This window comes from Olea europaea, chromosome 20 (assembly GCF_002742605.1).
Source record: "Olea europaea var. sylvestris chromosome 20, O_europaea_v1, whole genome shotgun sequence".
Taxonomy (NCBI): domain Eukaryota; kingdom Viridiplantae; phylum Streptophyta; class Magnoliopsida; order Lamiales; family Oleaceae; genus Olea; species Olea europaea.
Window position 1 is genome coordinate 8968472 of NC_036256.1, and position 17996 is coordinate 8986467.

At 33.4% G+C, this 17996-nt stretch overlaps 2 protein-coding genes and 1 long non-coding RNA gene across 3 annotated transcripts; 2 read left to right on the plus strand and 1 right to left on the minus strand.

Annotated features, from left to right (window-relative positions):
- The first annotated feature begins 1739 nt into the window (after window positions 1–1739).
- Window positions 1740–8126, plus strand: LOC111369554 (GLABRA2 expression modulator-like). The gene is made up of 4 exons (XM_022991124.1): window positions 1740–2243; window positions 2783–2884; window positions 6185–6456; window positions 7672–8126. Exons 1-4 carry the CDS (start codon window positions 1880–1882, stop codon window positions 7858–7860), a joined length of 927 nt encoding a protein of 308 aa, XP_022846892.1. The 5' UTR covers window positions 1740–1879; the 3' UTR covers window positions 7861–8126.
- LOC111369555 lies at window positions 3791–6109 on the minus strand. The gene is made up of 2 exons (XR_002698191.1): window positions 5105–6109; window positions 3791–5068 (listed from the first exon to the last, which is right to left on the minus strand). It is a non-coding gene; the product is annotated as an uncharacterized LOC111369555 (long non-coding RNA).
- A 7996-nt stretch (window positions 8127–16122) lies between the features above and the next one.
- LOC111369556 (zinc-finger homeodomain protein 2-like) lies at window positions 16123–17678 on the plus strand. The gene is made up of 3 exons (XM_022991125.1): window positions 16123–16175; window positions 16285–17057; window positions 17154–17678. The coding sequence occupies exons 2-3, from the start codon at window positions 16361–16363 to the stop codon at window positions 17210–17212; spliced, it is 756 nt and encodes a 251-aa protein (XP_022846893.1). The 5' UTR covers window positions 16123–16175; window positions 16285–16360; the 3' UTR covers window positions 17213–17678.
- Window positions 17679–17996: the final 318 nt, after the last annotated feature.

The following is a 17996-nucleotide window of genomic DNA, read 5'->3' on the forward strand; positions in this document are numbered from 1 at the left end:
AGTAAAGTATGACGGGGGTATAAGTTCTAGTGATGGAGTGCAACATGTGTAAGCCCTTGTTTGAGCCACATTTTTATGCTAAAATAAATTTTGCAATAGTGATTTTGTGGAGAATATGTAGTTAAAAAGTAAGAAAAAATTTTAAGTTTACTTGTAAATTATTTTATTGATGAAATGTTTGGTTGAAAATCAGTATAAGAAAAATGAATTATTAAATAATGGGTATCATTCAGAGGCTAAAATTTAGTGATTACTCTGATGTATTTTTAAAATTCAATGATTAATGAAACATGGTGAGTGAGTAATTAAGTACAAGATGTTAAAGTTTAGGAAAACCATTGTTAAACGTTTGAAAGTCCAGCAAGTAAATTATGACAAAGGTATAAGTTCAATGACTAATGCAACATTTAACTCTATTATAGATAGTATTCTAAAAAGTGTGCTTAGATGGTGTCCAAGCGCGAGGCATTGGAAAACCACTTTGCCTTAACAGTAAGCGCAAATTTGGTGGTTAACTACTTAATGTGCGCCTAGACGCGGCTAGACGCACTTGATAATTTATTTATTTTTTCTTCTTTTAAAAAAATTTTGTTTATTAATTTATTTAATTTTATAAAAGGCTTTTATTTAGCTTTAATTTCAAAATTTTAAATGACTTTATCTGTATAAAAAGTTGTCTTTATTCAATATAGATTATATAGGATTTAAGTTACAGTGCTATTTATATAACGTAATAATGATTTTTAAACTTATCGTTTTGTTCAAATTATGAAAAATGGTCTACAAATTATGAAAAATGGTCTAACTTTTGCATCTCAAACACTTGAAAATTGTACAATCGATAATTTTTTGAATTATTAAGTGAATATAGTATTTTATAATTTTAAATATTTGGCATGTGTTATTTTAATTATTAAATGATTTTTAGAATGACTAATTATTTAAAATAATAATAATAACAAGTAACTTTTTTAACGTTTAGGTGTCGCCTAGGCTTGCAAAGCTTAAAACTCGTCTACACGTCTACCCACACTTTACTCTTTTTAAAATACTGATTATAGGTAGTCAAAATATTATTGATAATCTTTTTCACATCTTTTCCATCTACGAAGCACCTTCTCGTGCCTTTTATTTAGATCCGTCTAACTTGTTTTTTTTGTGTCGTAATATTAATTTTCTGAAAATGTGTGAATAAAAATTTTAAATTTAAGTGTAAAATTATTTTATTAAAATAAATTATTTTTAAAAAATAATTTGTAGATAATAGTTGAGATGTCAATTTGGTTCGTCGACTTGGAAGGCTCATGGCTTGGTAGAATCAAGTCGAGGCTCGAGTCAACCCGTGTGACTATCAAGCCACAAAGACAATTTTCGACCTGTAACGAGTTGAGCCTAAAAAAATAAATAAATCTACAAAACAGGCAGCTATATAAAAATAAAGAAATAAAATAAAAAAGCGGCGAGACAGTTCTGCTTGAGTCGATAATGTTTGAGCCGAAAGCTCGGGTCGAGTCTACATATTTAAGCCAAGTAAAAGCTCGATTCAACAAGGTCCAAAAAAGTAAGAACCATTTTTATTTGAGACGAGCCCAAATTTCGATTCTTGACGCTCGAGTCGATTCGATTTGATTCATTAACATCCGTGATAATAGGGCTCGGCTAATAATAGTTTGTCCAATAGTTGAGGTCAGATTCTTATTTCACTTACTGCGTTAAATTAGCCGGCACTTGGTCACCTATCACGACACTACAATCACCATCGTCACAGCTGTTACCGTCCCTATTCCAGCATTCAAATATTTAACTTCCACGCGCCGACTCGCGCGCTCTGGATACATAAAATCCAATTTCCCATTGTATCCCCAAATTCTTGAAAACGATGGAGCGGTCGAATCCGATCGATAAAGACGATAATGGAGAAATGGAAGCGGTATCATTGGAGCCAGATCAGAATTCACCCGGTAAATATCCGAACCCCATTCCGAGACCCGACCCGGAACCGATACCGAAGGGTGAAGCAAAAGTAGAGGCAGTAAAACAAGGAGATAATGCCAATATTAATGTGAATATAAATGAGGAGAGTAATGATGATACTAAAGAATTGAAATCGAAAAAATCGGTGAGGTGGAGTGAGGAATTGGTGACGGAATCGCCGGTGCATAGGGATTACGATCGCGGATCCAATCCATACGTTGCTTACTCCCCGGCGCCTTCTAGAGATTCCTTGTCCTTAAATTTCAAAAGTCAGTATTCGAATACATAAGTATGTGGATATATTTGTGTATGAGTTTTTATTTTTTGGCTACTGTTATTCGTTAAACTGTTTTGCGATTGGATTGGATTGGATTGAGGTGGTTTTTACTCAGTTTGTGTGTCCTTGTGTTTGCTAAAAAGAATGTGTATTTGAATGATTCTTTTTTGGATTTAGTATGAATATTGACACTCACTTGTCAAGTTTCATGCACACGAGGCTCTCATTTATTGAATTAGAGCTAAATTAGCTAATGAGTTGGTATACTTTTTCTTGTAATTCCACAGAATTCAGGAAATCTGGCTTGGATTTATTTATTTATTATTATTTTTTAATTTTATTTTTTGCTTATAATATTTGTTGGTAATTGAGTCGGTAAATGTTTTTTTTATGGTCTTTATCTTGAATTTGATGATGTTAAAAAGGACTTATGAAGTTGATTTTGATGGATTGATCGACATTAGAAATTTTAATTTGAAGGCATAGAAAAAACTTATGTAGAAAGGTTGAATGTTTGCTTTTTCATTTTAGGTACAATGGAAAATGTAAAGGATGTGTTAGGGAGATGGGGAAAGAAGGTGGGAGAAGCTACAAGGAAGGCTGAGGATCTTGCTGGGAATACTTGGCAGCACCGTAAGCTTTTCCTATATTTTAGTTTGTTTTTAGAGGAAATTGCACAAAATGCCCACTTTTCACTATACATTTTGAAATCTATCCAATTCAAAAATTTTGAACAACTTTTCTAAATTACAATTTTATATCTTCATTTGAAAAGAATTATGACGACTCTTTAATCTATATTTAATCTATACACACCTTTACATGCAAAAAAAAAAAAAAATGGCTCTTCTCTCCTCAATCACTCACACTTAACCAGAAATGATTTCTCTCTCTCTCCTAGCTTGTCAAGGCATCTCTTGAAACCCCAATATGTCTATATTTCTCTCTGCATATGTGCGGGTTGACAATTGAAATTATCATTCTAAACAGTCTAATTTAAACCATCTAGAATTAGAGCAAAAAATTGTCTAGATATATAGTTCGAAAACTGTAGGTTTAACTTCCAAGGGCAATGCATAAATATTATGAAAAAATGAAAAGATATTAATGTTTCAAAGTTGAACAAATATGATGGAAATGAAAGACATTTCGTAACTTTTGTTAATTAGCATTGTGTTGTGGATAATGGCATGTATGGGAAATTACATGTATTTGTAGATTGCTTCTCTTAGAAGCTACTCTTTTCATCTCAGACGTTGTTCAAATGTAAAACAATGTATTATATTGAACAAATAGAGGAAAAGGGTGCAAATGATAAATTTTACCGAAAAATGGTCATTCTTGCAAAAGTTTTCAAAATTTGACATGTTTCAAATCTATACTAATTTGTGGCTACGTAAATTCCCCACAATTTGATTTTCAAATTCATTGAATGAATACTGTGAGCAGAAAATTCTTTTTTATGCATCCAACGATGGCTCCATTACCCTTCTAGGGAAAATGCTTTATAGACGGAATTGGAGTATTTTGATGTGAATATGTCTCATTGTCATGCCAAACATGGGAAATCCATTTCCTTTTGTTCTATTTCTATCTTCTCATATGGTGATAGTTTTCGTATGATCTTACTCATTTATCTTTAGTTCACTGGTCCAATATTTTATGATATAAATATGCCAACTTTCATATATGAGCATATTCCAATTGCTTTCCTTCTCTTACTTTAACCTTTCTTCAGGCCTCCACTTTTTCGCATCCCTTTCCATTAACCTGCATCACTTGCCAGCATTGTGGGCCATCCACCTCAGTTGCAATCTAACCACCACCATTAGTGTAAGTCTAGACATCATTCGTCAACTGATAGATGCAAAAGAATGTAAGGTATCAAATTCACCTTAACCTTCAATTGCCTTCACATGACATCACTTATACCACCCACCAATTATTTGCTCACAGCCATCATCCACATAAAAATAGCCAAAAATAAAGAGCCTTCCTCCAAATTTTATAGGCCTTGAGGAAATGAGAAGCAACTCAGAGCTTTACAAAATAAAATCACCACAACTTTGTTAGTGAGCTTTTCTACTCTATCAAAGCATAAAAGAACTTGTATACAACTCTATGCGTCTGCATTTTTTGCTCAATCCGCAAACGGAAAATATTTTATGCCATTCACTAGTGTGTATAAGGACATTTATGGAGACGCACAACTCCTTACACTTTTATACTACTGGCATTTAAAGACTATTTGAAGCCCTGGAGGGCATGAGCCTCTAGGTTTGGGTTGATGAGGAAAATAATTGACGGAAAAAAAATAGATACAGAGAGCACCAGAAAGAAGTTGCGTGAAGTAAATCTTTTATTGTTAATAACTTGCTGGCTAAGACCCTTGGATACTGGGCAATGACCTTTCTGTGCAAAACTGCATCTTTTAATGTAATTATTGAGAGAAGAAGTTTAAAAAAAAAAAAAAATGCAGAAAAATTTAACACCACCACTTGGTAACACGTGTCTTTCAAATCTTTGCAGTGAGAAAGATGCTTCTATTTCATAACCTATCCTCCAACCTTCTCAGCTCTCAGTGGTGATGGTTCTTTTATTTATTTATTTATTTCTTTAAACCTGGCTAGCAGGTTTAATTTTGTGTCGAATATTATTCAAAGGCTAATCCTCATTGAGGGAAGTGTTGCTCGAGTCTTCGAAAGTTGAATTTCTTATCAACATGAGTTGCTTTGAAATCAACGCCTCCTGACCTTGGTGCAGGAAATGCACAGTAATATTCTTTGATGTATGCTTCCTTAGATGAGACATTAACCCCTACACATACACCTACACCTACACCTACACCTACACCTACACCTACACTTCTTTGTCACAGTTGAAGATTTAAAACTCTGTTGTAAGGTGTCACACAGATAATGCCTTGAAAAAATTGTTACTGAGCAAATAGATAATTATAAGATGATGAGGAAGCAAGGACTGGATTTGTTACTTTGTGTAGGAAAATCACATCAAACTCAAATTGTCCCCATTGGAACTCGTAGTCATTGATGTCAAATTGATTCCTTGTTTGGAATGCAAAAGAACTCTAATGATGATGGATAGGTAGAATTATTAGGGTAATTCAGACAAGTGGGTTCCTTCTTTGTGGGTTGACCTCTAAATGTTTAGGATCAAAATGGGTTCGTAAAATTTCTGTGAGAAAATAAATGGTAGGTTGGTTCTGGAAACTATAAGAGCCAAAGGAAGATAAATTTTTTGAGTTATTTCAAGAATAATTTTCTTTTGTCTATTTAGTCAACTGCAGCATTTTAAATATTGTGTCCACTAGAGTTGGACCTTGATGTTCCCGGGCGGTGTTGGTGGGTGGACAATTGGTCACTGAATTACGGGTGAAGTCAAAGTGATCTTGAATGATCAGATGCCTAAATGGAAGGCAGATTATTTGGAGAATCCATCTGATTGAAAGCAATTAGTATATAATTTTTTTTGCTGGTTAGATAGAATCATTTATAACTTTGAAAATCTTTCCCTGCATAGAATCGTTTATAACTCTAAAAATCTTTCACGGCATCATGGTAATATATATCTATTTTGATTTGTTGCTTAACATCACTATGGTTGTATTAACGGTCCCTGCTTTTGTATTTATAGAATCCAATAATATTGTAATCAAATGGCTGAACTCCGGATACAAGAAGTACTGGGAAGAAAGTTTAACGAAAAAAGACAAAACCAAGCTCTTAGATTATTTAAAGAACTACTAAATTGTCTATAGAAGTTGGAATAGATTTAATTTCAACAACCAAGATAAAACCATTACTGAGCTCTTGATTTTCCAGATTTCCTCCTAATATTCTGTAGGCTTTCTGTTCCTCTCCGTCTGTAGAACCCTTGTGCACAGAAATCGCTAAATGTCCTTTCGTTTCTCAGTGAAAACCAGCCCTAGTCTAGCTGACGCTGCTCTGGGAAGAATTGCACAGGGAACAAAGGTTCTAGCAGAAGGTGGCTATGAGAAAATATTTCGGCAAACATTTGAGACAGTTCCTGAGGAGCAACTCCGTAATTCATTTGCATGTTACTTATCCACATCTGCTGGTCCGGTTATGGGTGTTTTATATGTCTCAACTGCAAAGCTCGCATTTTGTAGCGATAATCCACTTTCATACAAAGCTAGCGACAAGACAGAATGGAGCTATTATAAGGTATTTTTGTATTCTTTACTGTTTGTAGTCTGATACATGTTTGGGTGGAGCTTATAAGTAACTTATAAGATGAGTTTTGAACAAGTATGGGTCTACCTACTTTTCAAAATCCATCTTATAAGTTACTTATAAGCATAGTTGTCATTTCTCTTTTATCAGTACTCTGATCGTTTATGTTATAGTTACTAATTTCAATATACTTTACCTGCATATGAAATTCAGAATTGAAATAAGAACTTACGTAAATGTTCTTATACAGGTGCAAATGATTTTATTATTTGGTTACTTTTCTTGTTGGATCGTGGAAAAACTGTTTAATCTACTTTGTTTTACAATTATGGAAATGCATGTTATTTAAAGTTTATGCACTCTGATCACAAGGATGATGTATCAAATGAGGACTCATCAAGTGCTAACAATGTTTTTCTCCAAGACCTTCAATTACTATCAGACATACACCTGCATTCTCATCTCTCTATCTCTCCATGGTATAGACAGGAGTGGTTGAGCTGATGATAAATGTTCTGCGGAGAATTGGTGTTAAGACATGATAACATTGTGTTAGACATGATAACATTCTCAATAATATCAGCTCTCTTTCTACTTTCCTTATTCGAAGGTGAAGTGGATTTTTTAGCAAGGAGAAATCTTCCTAAAAGCATTTGAGCATATAATAATCATTGTTTGTCATTTGTTCAACATAGAATATGCATTAAAATATGTAGATTTGTCGCCCTTCTTATTCAACCTAAAAAAGCCAGGTTGTATTTCATACTCTGTAATAACTTGGTGCTGTGTACACCTAAAGCCACGAGTTATGGTAACAAGATGTATTGGAACACTTCCCTTTTGTACAATTGTAGCCTGTAGGTTTTACCCTTTTGCTTATGCTTTTGCATTATTAAATTTGTTTGATTGCAAGCTTGCTTAGTTTCTCTTTTGATTTATTTTGTGCACAAGCAGTGCTTTAGTGACCCATGAAAATGAGAAAGAGAGAGAGAAAAGGGGGTGGGGGGAGGGGTGGTTATAAATATTTGCGATTTTTTTTTTTTTTGGGGTTACCGAGACAGAATTTGTTCTTAAACTTCTCATAATTGTCATCACTGATTTACCTGGATTCATCTGTACATTTCTGATACCATCAGTTAATTATTCATTTCATAAATTGCGTCATAGTTGCTGACATTTTTTTATGTTCAAAAATATTCTGTACAGGTAGTTATCCCATTACATCAACTCAAAGCAGTTAACCCTTCACCAAGCAGAACAAATACAGCTGAAAAGTATATCCAGCTTATATCTGTTGATAACCATGAATTTTGGTACATGGGTTTTTTGAATTATGATGGGGCGGTAAAGTTCTTGCAGGATGCCTTACTAGCACACGACATGCAATCCGTGTAAAATCACCTCCAAGTTTCACTTTCCTGAAAAGGATGTGCTTCCTCGTACCAAGAAGATTCGCATTTGTAAAAGATTTGGTAAACTTTCAAATGACTGAATGCATGTTTGTATTGTTTAAGATCTTTCAGTTCTGGTGTTGCATATGTTCATCACTGTAAGCTATGCAACGTTTTGTGTCCGAGATAGCATGGGTAACTGAGCTATTTTTTGTAGTTTTACATCGGTTTACTTTGATTAGGACAAAGCAGCTTAAAAGCTTGTAATCATGTCCGATTCTTAATTTTGCTAGTTTAAAATAATTATTTTCCATAAAACTTCCTGAGGTCGGAGTTGGATAGCTTAAAATGGAATTGCTCTATTGTTTCTTAAAGATCATATGATGTGCTAAAGTTCCATGATTTTCAGCACAATGTACTCTGGAAAATCTCCTTCATCCCCATTGTTCTCTACCCTCTCTTACTGATTAATGGTCAACTTGTGAAGTGATCCGGCCCACAAACATAGCTTCTTTGCTCACCAAAACATTATTGATTTGGGGTATTTATAATTTTGAAAATTATGTTTTTGTTGGAAACTTGAAAAATGTGTGAAGTTTCTATAAATTTTTAAGTTACGCGTTATTTTATTCATTTTAAGGTATAGAAAAATTAAATACTAAAAATAGGAAAACTCTTTATTACGCCTAGGCTTCATCAAAGCACTCCTGGCGTGTGAGTCTTGAGACTTGACCTTCATGCCTTATGCTTATTAGAACATTGATAAAATGTGGCTTGATGTTTTTAAGTATGAGACAAACATAGGCTAAGTAATGTATAATCTCCTTCTATCATATATTTTGTCTCCACATTCGAGTTTGTCAACTTACAGTGGCATATTTGATTGTCTAATATTATACTGAAGTACCCTGTTTTGAACCCGGTGCAAGGATGTAAATTTGCACTTGTTTTATTCTTTTGCTTAGTACTCTTATCATCTGCATTATTCTGTCGAAATTTGATGTTGTGAATATTGACTTGGGGAAACTTGACCTATTATGATGGCACTCAACTTCTCATTCTGAATGGTTAACACAATGTTGTCAACTTTGCTCGACCTGATTTTTCTTTGCTAATTATGTTCTGAATTTACAACTAGTCAAATCTTGTCTTGCTATTTAAGTGTGGAAATATAGTTTCTCCAGTGAATTGAATGGCAATACATTACAACAAAGTCTTAGATGTTTACTCACTATTCATATACTGAATCTTGGATAAGTTCTGCATACTTTTACTTTTATAAAATCATGATAACTTAAATATGATACAATTAGTAAGTTGAGTTTGTTGTAAGTTTGGATTTTATGACTGTACTGTTCTACTTTGAAAATTTTCTTAGCCTTTCTTTTGAGTGTGTGAGGGTTACCATTCTTTGGACATGTCAGTTTGACCCTTTCTTGGAATAACACCCTTGCTACTAATCTGAGTATTGAATCCACCCTTGTCAATATGGAATTTTTGGGTATGATGTTGGATACTGATTGAAATAATGTGACAACTAAATAGCTGCATCTTATACTGGAAATTGAGATTATGGAAGTATGACCGTAGATAACAGGATCGGATTGAACTAGCGTTTTCAATCTGAGAATTGGTCAATTGCACGTCATATTACTGCAAAAGGAGTAAAGACTCGGCAAAGTCTTTGAACTCCCTAACACTGTTGTCGACCGTTGTATCCCGGTTCTAAAATTTGAGACCAATTTTCCTTTGGAGCACATGCTAAATACGGTACACGATATTTCTCGGGCATCCTCGATACCTAAGTTTAGCTAACCTATGTGCAAGCATCGTTCATATATTGGATTTTTCATCTTTTCACTTTCAAGGCCTCAATTCGTGAAGAAATTCATGCACAACTTGCTTTGGGTCTCGATAAAAACCACTCAAAATTAATTGATAAGAGATCAACGATGAACAATCTGAAAAAATAAGCTCCTCTCTTGGTGGAAGAACGAAAAGTAACTAGTTTTTAGTCGAATATTTGCTACTACGGCCAAGACGAAGAACGAAATATTCCTGGAGACAAACAGGAACAAATGCAATGATGGACAAAATCTTAAAAGCAAAGCACATTTATCCCCTATTATTATCAAGCAATCCCTTGAAAGATATTATGGGGGTGTATAATCTATGTCTGTATAAAACTGTTTGAAATTCAACACATTTAAAAGCAAGCAACACTTTGTCCATAATTACATTATTATCATTATCCTCTTGAGGCTTCCATTACACATTTACAGAGCATGCTCGGAAACAAAGTATCTTTTTAATGCTTCATGTCTTGTCAAACCTAGCTGTTATGAACAAGAATTTGAAAAGATAAGGACAGATTCAAATAAGTGACAGTACATGTAGCTAAAATATATCAAACACAATTAGTTTTAGCGGCACTTTAGTGAGGATTAAAATCAAATTTTTAATTTTTTCAAATTTTATTTTCAATCACATATTCTCCTATAAAATAATTGTACACGTAAATTGAAAAATTTTCCTCTTTTTGAACCATTCATTTTTTTTTTCAAAAATCATTATTTCAAAATATATTTTTTAACCAAAATGGGCTGAAACAAGTGCTAAATTTTGATAAAAGAAGATGAAATGTATAGTTAAAAAGTCATAGATATAGTGAAATGTGTGATTAAAATTAATCATTGAGTTTAATTTAAATTAAAATCTGAATTTTAATTTTATACAAACAGGGACTTAGGCTTTTGTTGTTGGGGTTGAGTTGTCCCACTTTTACAGGTGAAGGGAATGGGAAATATTAGGAAATGGGGCATCAAGTTAGTCCCCACTAGCTCCCTCTCGTCTTGTCACAATCTTGCTCCCTTTTTCCCACAATTCTCCCACTTTATGCAACACACACAGACACACAAAAACAGCTATTTCATTAGCAAAAATGACACAAGGATGTTGCGCGGTCAAGCTACGGGCCTAATCAATGGATCACGTACCGGACGAGTTGTACTAGTAGGTCCATAAAGGCAATACATAAAGTGCATATCCCGTTACAGGGTGCACTCAGTGTCTAATAAGTCATGGATCGACACTTCAAAATTGGTTGGAATAAAGCCTATATTGATTTGCATCGCAAACCTCTATGTTGGTCGTAATAACTTAACCCTTTTGACAACACTAACTAGTTCCATGAATTCGGCACCCAGCAAAGTTCGAAGGCGACTTTATGTGTGTGTATTAGACTATGGCCCAAGAAAGATTTGAGAGCGATGTTGCCAAAAAAAATTAAGTGGCTATGTGTAAATTTCCCATTTTGCTGCATAAATGACGCTCCCACAATATAGCCTTTAACCTATAAATCCAATTATGGTAATCACTTATTCTGTTTCAAAATGATAATCAAGCAAATTAATTTAGACCACTGAATGACTACATAAGACATTTTCATTATCAAGCCTAATGAATTTTATCTGAGTAATCACATTATAACAAAAAATCAAACATCAACTAACACTTGAAAACGAACCAACATGAAAATGTCACTATAAGTTGTCGAATTACGATCGTACATTTGACATTTAGCTGCAGAAAGTAAGAATATAAGTATCAAGATTCAAGGATGGTTAAAAAAGCTGACATGGTTGAGGCCTATTTGCATGGTTTTTGAAGGTAAATATTTGTCCATTTATGTTTTTGTGTCTTCCATGATTATCTGCTTCTGTAAATTACAGCAGTTTCCTTCCAACAGACACAACTGTGTCACTGTGAGTGGTTTATGTGTCAGCACGTCAAGTCATACGTCTTTCCATCCTCTTGGCTCCTTTAAGAGCATCACATGAACCCCATGAGGCCGGGACCCTGCAATTTTATTGCAAATATAGCCCATTTTTAATTTTGATAAAAATCAAATTTTTAATAAAATTCAATATAATTGATGGAATATGTGCTTGATAAGTTGTGAATCTCATCAAATATGTGATTTAAACAATTATCAATAAATGTATACATATAAGAACTGACTCTTATACGTAATCCTTTGCGACTATAGGTCAAAGAAATGATCGACCACAATAAATTAAAGCAGATCTCAAATATTATTTTGTGTATGTTTATTCTATTTAATTGTAGGAGAGCTTTATTTATTTGAGTGAAATATATTAATTATGCTTTATATGTTGATGTGTTTTGTAATTTTTAAGAATGAAATATGTACTTGAGGATATGTGAACCTGAATTATGTAAGATTATATTTTATATTTGCTAAGTATCACTTACATGATAAACATGCTTGGTTTATTTCATGGTTATCATTCTTCATGATCTCACAAGAAAACATGACTATGGTCGCTCCGCAATACAACCATTCTATTATTCTTGCTATGCATTGAATCAGGAGCAGTCTTATCATTTCAAGATAGGTGATAGAACGAACATTATGCTTGATTCTATTATGAAGTCTTGATATGAATCAATCCGAGTTTGGGATCGACATTGACTTGTTATGATCATATTCGTGTTATTCTTATTTTTTAACTTTATTCGGACGAGTCTTATAATTTCAAGATGAATGATAGAATGAACAGTGTGCTTGATTTGATCAACCTGACTTAAGATCAACGTTGACTTCTTAAGGCCATCCACCTTTCTCAAAAGGAACACAAGTGAGATACTTGTTATTAATAGCCAATGTTGGTTATTCGGCATTCGGAATAAAACCTAAAAGCCGTAGAGACCCCATACTTGAGCTTGTCATACAAACTTGAGCATGTCTTAACTTGCCATGTATACTTGACCTTGTCATGCATTTTGAATGCATAATGCCTCGCTAAACGTTCCAAAACACATAGACCATATTTTTCTCAAGGAAACGTGTTGGTTTATTTTTCGAAACTCAACATTTTGAGAGTCATGAGTATTAGAGAGTTTGTGTGAGTTCACAGGTGACGAGATAGATGATGTTGCACTAGGCCATGACCAGGTGTTATGGACTTATTTACAAGTAGTCATTATTTTTCTAAATATCTTGTAGTTCTAAATAATGATATTTTATTAGTTAAGTTTAAAGTACCTCAATACGAGATTGTTTTCTCATATTTTATGACTCTTAGTCAACATGTGTGGATAGCTTGAATATTTTAAAGCATGGTGTCAATTTAATTTATTACTTCGAAATGTTAATATTTTGGATGTTCGAGAATCTTTAAAATAAATATTTTTCAAACATTCCTTGAGTTAGCATATTTGCGTATTGAAAATGTAAGAAGTGATAATTGAAGTTGCGGTCCCAAACATTTCACTTTGTTGCAGCTTTTATCCTAATTTTTCATTTGTAGCACATGTTTTCTAAAATCTTTTAATTGCTTGCAACTGAAGGACAAATGGATGGTTTCATCTATTTGCCCATCAGTTGACCCAAAAAATTAAAACATCTCGCCTATTTGACCAATAAAATGAAGGCTAAAATCATCCATTTATATTTTACAATTTTAAAATATAAAAAAAGGTTAATTTTAATATAGTCATTAAATCCTTATGTATCCCATTGTGAAACACGAAAGAACATATTGAACCATCTTCTTCCATAATGGATTCACAAGAAACCCATGAATCTGAAGAAATTCCAACATATTATGCTTTTCATCTTAGAGGATCCCTTCCCTAGCCGAATACGGTGAGTTTCTCATTTTTTTTCCTTCCTTGAGCAAATTGTGTAAAAAGTTGAATCTTTGTGAGCACCAGATATATTTGGATGATTTTCATCATGCTCTTTTACCAACATTTTGTGATCGAAATTTTTCTTTCTATTAATCCCCACTGAATGTGCCAGGGATTAGACAATTACTATGATGTCTAATATTTCAAACCAAATGTTAGAATGAGTTTATACTTATGATTATTATTTGAATTCCACTTATTCTTATTGTAGTTGTGTTTTTTCAGGTGAGAACTCCGTCTATTTCACCATAGGGCTATACCTGGTAGATTTTATTTGTCAAGATGCAAAAATTATATGTATGAACATGATAAGATCAGCTATCTAGATTACGTGGATTCAGATTTTTTTAATCGCTTTCTATTGAACAATGCTATGAAAATGTTCGGATATTTGGAACAAATGAGGTATCTTTATAGGGTTGAAAAGGAGATATTGAGTGATGTATTATTTTGATTAGTAACTAATGCAGATTTTAAAAATCTAGTTAAGTTACTTGGTGAAAAAATATGAACGGATGATATTAACCTTCGTTTGTTTGTCAAAATTGGTCATATTTTTATTTTTTTTGGATTAACTCACAAGCAAATCGTCCATTTGTCCATCGACTGCAAGCAACTAATAGGGTTGGAATTGCAGATGCTACAAATGAAATATTAAGTAAAAGTTAAAAGTTGTAAAAGTGAAAGGTTTGAGATTGCAGTTGCAATTATTTCTTTAAAAAAAAATTGAGCCCAAGATATTTTATGTCATCGATTAATAAAAGAAATGGAAAACTAATCCCTAAATTTAAGGTCGTGACGTGTGATTGCAAGGGTTTTCTAAAATATGAAAATGTATATGACATGTTAGGTAAGAAACGAATAATGTTTCATTATGAGTAAAAATATAACATTAATTAAACAATAATTAGAGACTCAATCGTTGTGGATAATACGTTATAGTAATTTGCAATAGTTGCAGAATTGCCTTAAAAATATGTTAAACATGGGGAAAAAACGCTTTGATCATTAGAGAAAACATAATTAAGTAATAGTTATAAAAAAAAAAAGGTTAATTTGGTGTTAGTGTTTCTTTAAGAACAAGAACAGTGACATTAAAATTGACAAAGTATGAGTAAAGTTCAGTTCAATAAATACAGTAAAAGAAGATGGTAGAAAAATAATTTCTGCAGTTCTTTGTATTCTTTTGTTCAGCACTGCTCAGCAGAAATATACTGTACTGTACTGTTAAATCCACGCTTTCTCACTGTCCATCTCTGCAGATTTTTGCTGTGCGGTAGAAAAAGATTAAAGTCCCATTTGGAAGGTATTTTGAGAATTGATTTTTTGACCGTTAAAAGAAAAATGGGGTTCACCTGTGAGAGAAGAAATCAAAAATTACGGCTGAAATAGTGAAATAACATTCAAAAAATTAATTTTTTGTGGTAAAAAATCCCTTCCAAACGGGCTGTAAGGTAGTAAACAAATTTACCCCTCCCCTTTACTGGCTATCACCGGACTCCGGTAAACAAAATTGATTAACGTGTTATTATCCACTGGTGCCATATTTGGGGGGAAAAAATTTAAATGTCATAATCCAAATATTATTAAAAAAACAAAACAAGATTAAAACCTTACTCATGATATATTTTTTGCATTGTTTAAAAACGATCGAATTTCTTTCGAAGATTTATATTCTTTCATTATGTCCAATCTTATCTATTCCAAGAAGACATCTTTCGTAACTTTATCTTTTCAATCAATCCATCCTAAGTGCTAAAATATGTATTAATAATAATATAAGAAAAGAAATTACATAACTTAGGAGTCAAAACACATTAAGAAAATATTTACCATAGTTTAAATGTACATGAGAAAGGAACCTAACTCCTGGTCGGGACCTTGCTACATGTATATTAAGGTTTAGATAAGAAATTACATAATATCCAAATGATATTCTATTATTTGCCAATTTAAAATACATCAGCAAACTTTTTCATTCAATCTTTTCCATTCATATCATTTTCGATAACAGCTTATGTACAATTTTTGTGTACAAGTAGCAAAATCCCTCGTTGTCATCGTACTCCTTATCGTTACACATTACGCATCGTGTAAGATAATTTGAAGACTCATGAGAATACATGCTACCTTTTAGTTTTTAACATTAAGTCCCTGTTTGGTTTTGTTGAAACTCAATTTTTTTGGTAAATTTTAATGAAATATGAAATTATAAAGTTCATAAAATTGTAAATTTTATGAAAAAAATTAGTTGTTAACTTTGATTTATTTTTATCAATATTTTAGTTAAATCAATAGCTGCTAAATAGTACAAGTAGCACATTAAATTTTGACACTTCAAATTTGCAATGAAATGCCAAAATTCTAATAGGTACAATATCCTGAACACTAAATAACAAGTAATTATTAGGGGTTGTTTGACAAAACTTCGATAAATTTTTTTTAGCAGATATTGATAACAGTTTTTCAAAAATTAATTAAAACTTATGGGTCCCAACTTCTTTAAGTTTTGACAAACAAGCACTTATTCTCTTTTAAATCCAATTCCTGTATTGGATACTTGGGAATTTTTTGGTTGCTTTCCTTCTCACTCTAGGTTACTAGGTATTCTTATCTCCCCCTATTTTTCAATTTAACACATCTGAAGAAGAAATGAATTAAAACCTATAATTCTATGTTTCCCGTTTACTCTATCTAGGGTTGAATTATGCAGGCGTGTGGACTAAATCTAAAAGACTATTACATATAGGCGATGACTGATAATTAAGGCGTTGAATTTAGCTAAAGGGATGGAGTTTGAGGATCAAGAAGAGGAGCATGAAGAAGAGATTGGATTGGCACCGACAGGTTACGACTCACTAGGGAACTCGAACTCAACTCGTCCGACGACAAAAATGCCCAGCCACTCGACAGAAGCGATACCTCAGATGAAGCCCAGGTACAAAGAGTGTTTGAAAAATCACGCTGTGGGCATTGGAGGCCACTCGGTGGATGGCTGCGGCGAGTTCATGGCTGCCGGAGCTGAGGGTTCCATGGAAGCTCTCATATGCGCCGCCTGTAACTGCCACCGCAATTTCCACCGGAAAGAAGCCTCCGAAAGCCAGCAACAACGGCTACTCTTGGCCCACCACCCTCAAAGGCATTTTGGCTACACCAGCCCAACTGGGTACCTCCATATTGCTGCTGCACCCCAGCAGCAGCAGCCGAGGGTGGCTGCGCTGCCCTTACCTTTCACCTCAGGTGGCGGAATTGGCTCAAGAGACGAGCTCGAGGACTATTACTCTAACCCGAGTAGCAGCGCGGGGAAGAAGAGATTCAGGACCAAGTTTACAGCAGAACAGAAGGAAAAAATGCTGAATTTAGCCGAGAGATTAGGGTGGAAGATGCAGAAGGAAGATGAAGAACTGGTGCAGCAATTCTGCAATGAAGTTGGAGTGAAAAGGCAAGTGCTTAAAGTGTGGATGCATAACAACAAGCAGAATCTTGGTAAGAAAACCTAAATTATGAAAATAAGCAGAATTATATTAGGGTTGTGGAATATAATTAAGTTTGATATTATTATATAATTATTTTGTACTTAAGAGTACATGCAGGAGCAAAAACTATTAGCAGAAGGGCAAGATTTCATTGTCATTAGCTAGGGTTTTTCTATCAATTTGGATTGTTATTTAGCTGCATCTTCGACTCTGTGGACTCTATTTTGAAGCAGAATTTTGGGGTTAAGTTTGAGAAGCGATATTGAAGAGTCTAAGGTTTATTGAATGTGTCTCAAACTTTTTGATGAAATTAAACATGATTTGAAGCTCATGACAAGGGAATTAATGTGGCATTGTGTGACATTTTTATTTATTTTTTATTGAATTTCAGTTAAAAACTTTGTGTTGCAAAATTAGCTACATTTTACCCTCTTGTTTTGGATCACCATCTTTGGCTTACTTTACCTCTATTTTAAGTTTGTGGGATGAGTTAAAAGAGTTCACTTCTTCCCAGCTAAGTTCTAGTTTTGATTGTGAGCATTTTGATGTGATTAATCTTTGGACAAATTAGTTTGATGTTGTAACTTGTAAGAAAGCATAGAGTCTACGGGTCAATTTCTTTTGAAAAATAAATAAATAAATTTGACGTGCAATTGAGCATGACATTACAATTTTGACATTTTTCAATGTCCATTAAACCACATAAATTAAAAGTTTAAATTATTGGACGTCGTCGCACACATCATTTAAATTTTATTTTCAGTATGGTGACTGATCAGATGCAAGTGGGATCATTTCTTCCATTTAATTAAATAGGTGACATGAACTTATCACTTATACATTTTCTATAACTGTTAAATCATTTGATTTAATTATTATATAAAACTACATGTATATCTTTAAAATTTTGTCTTCAACTAACACTGGCTTATCCACCGTTACATGTGGG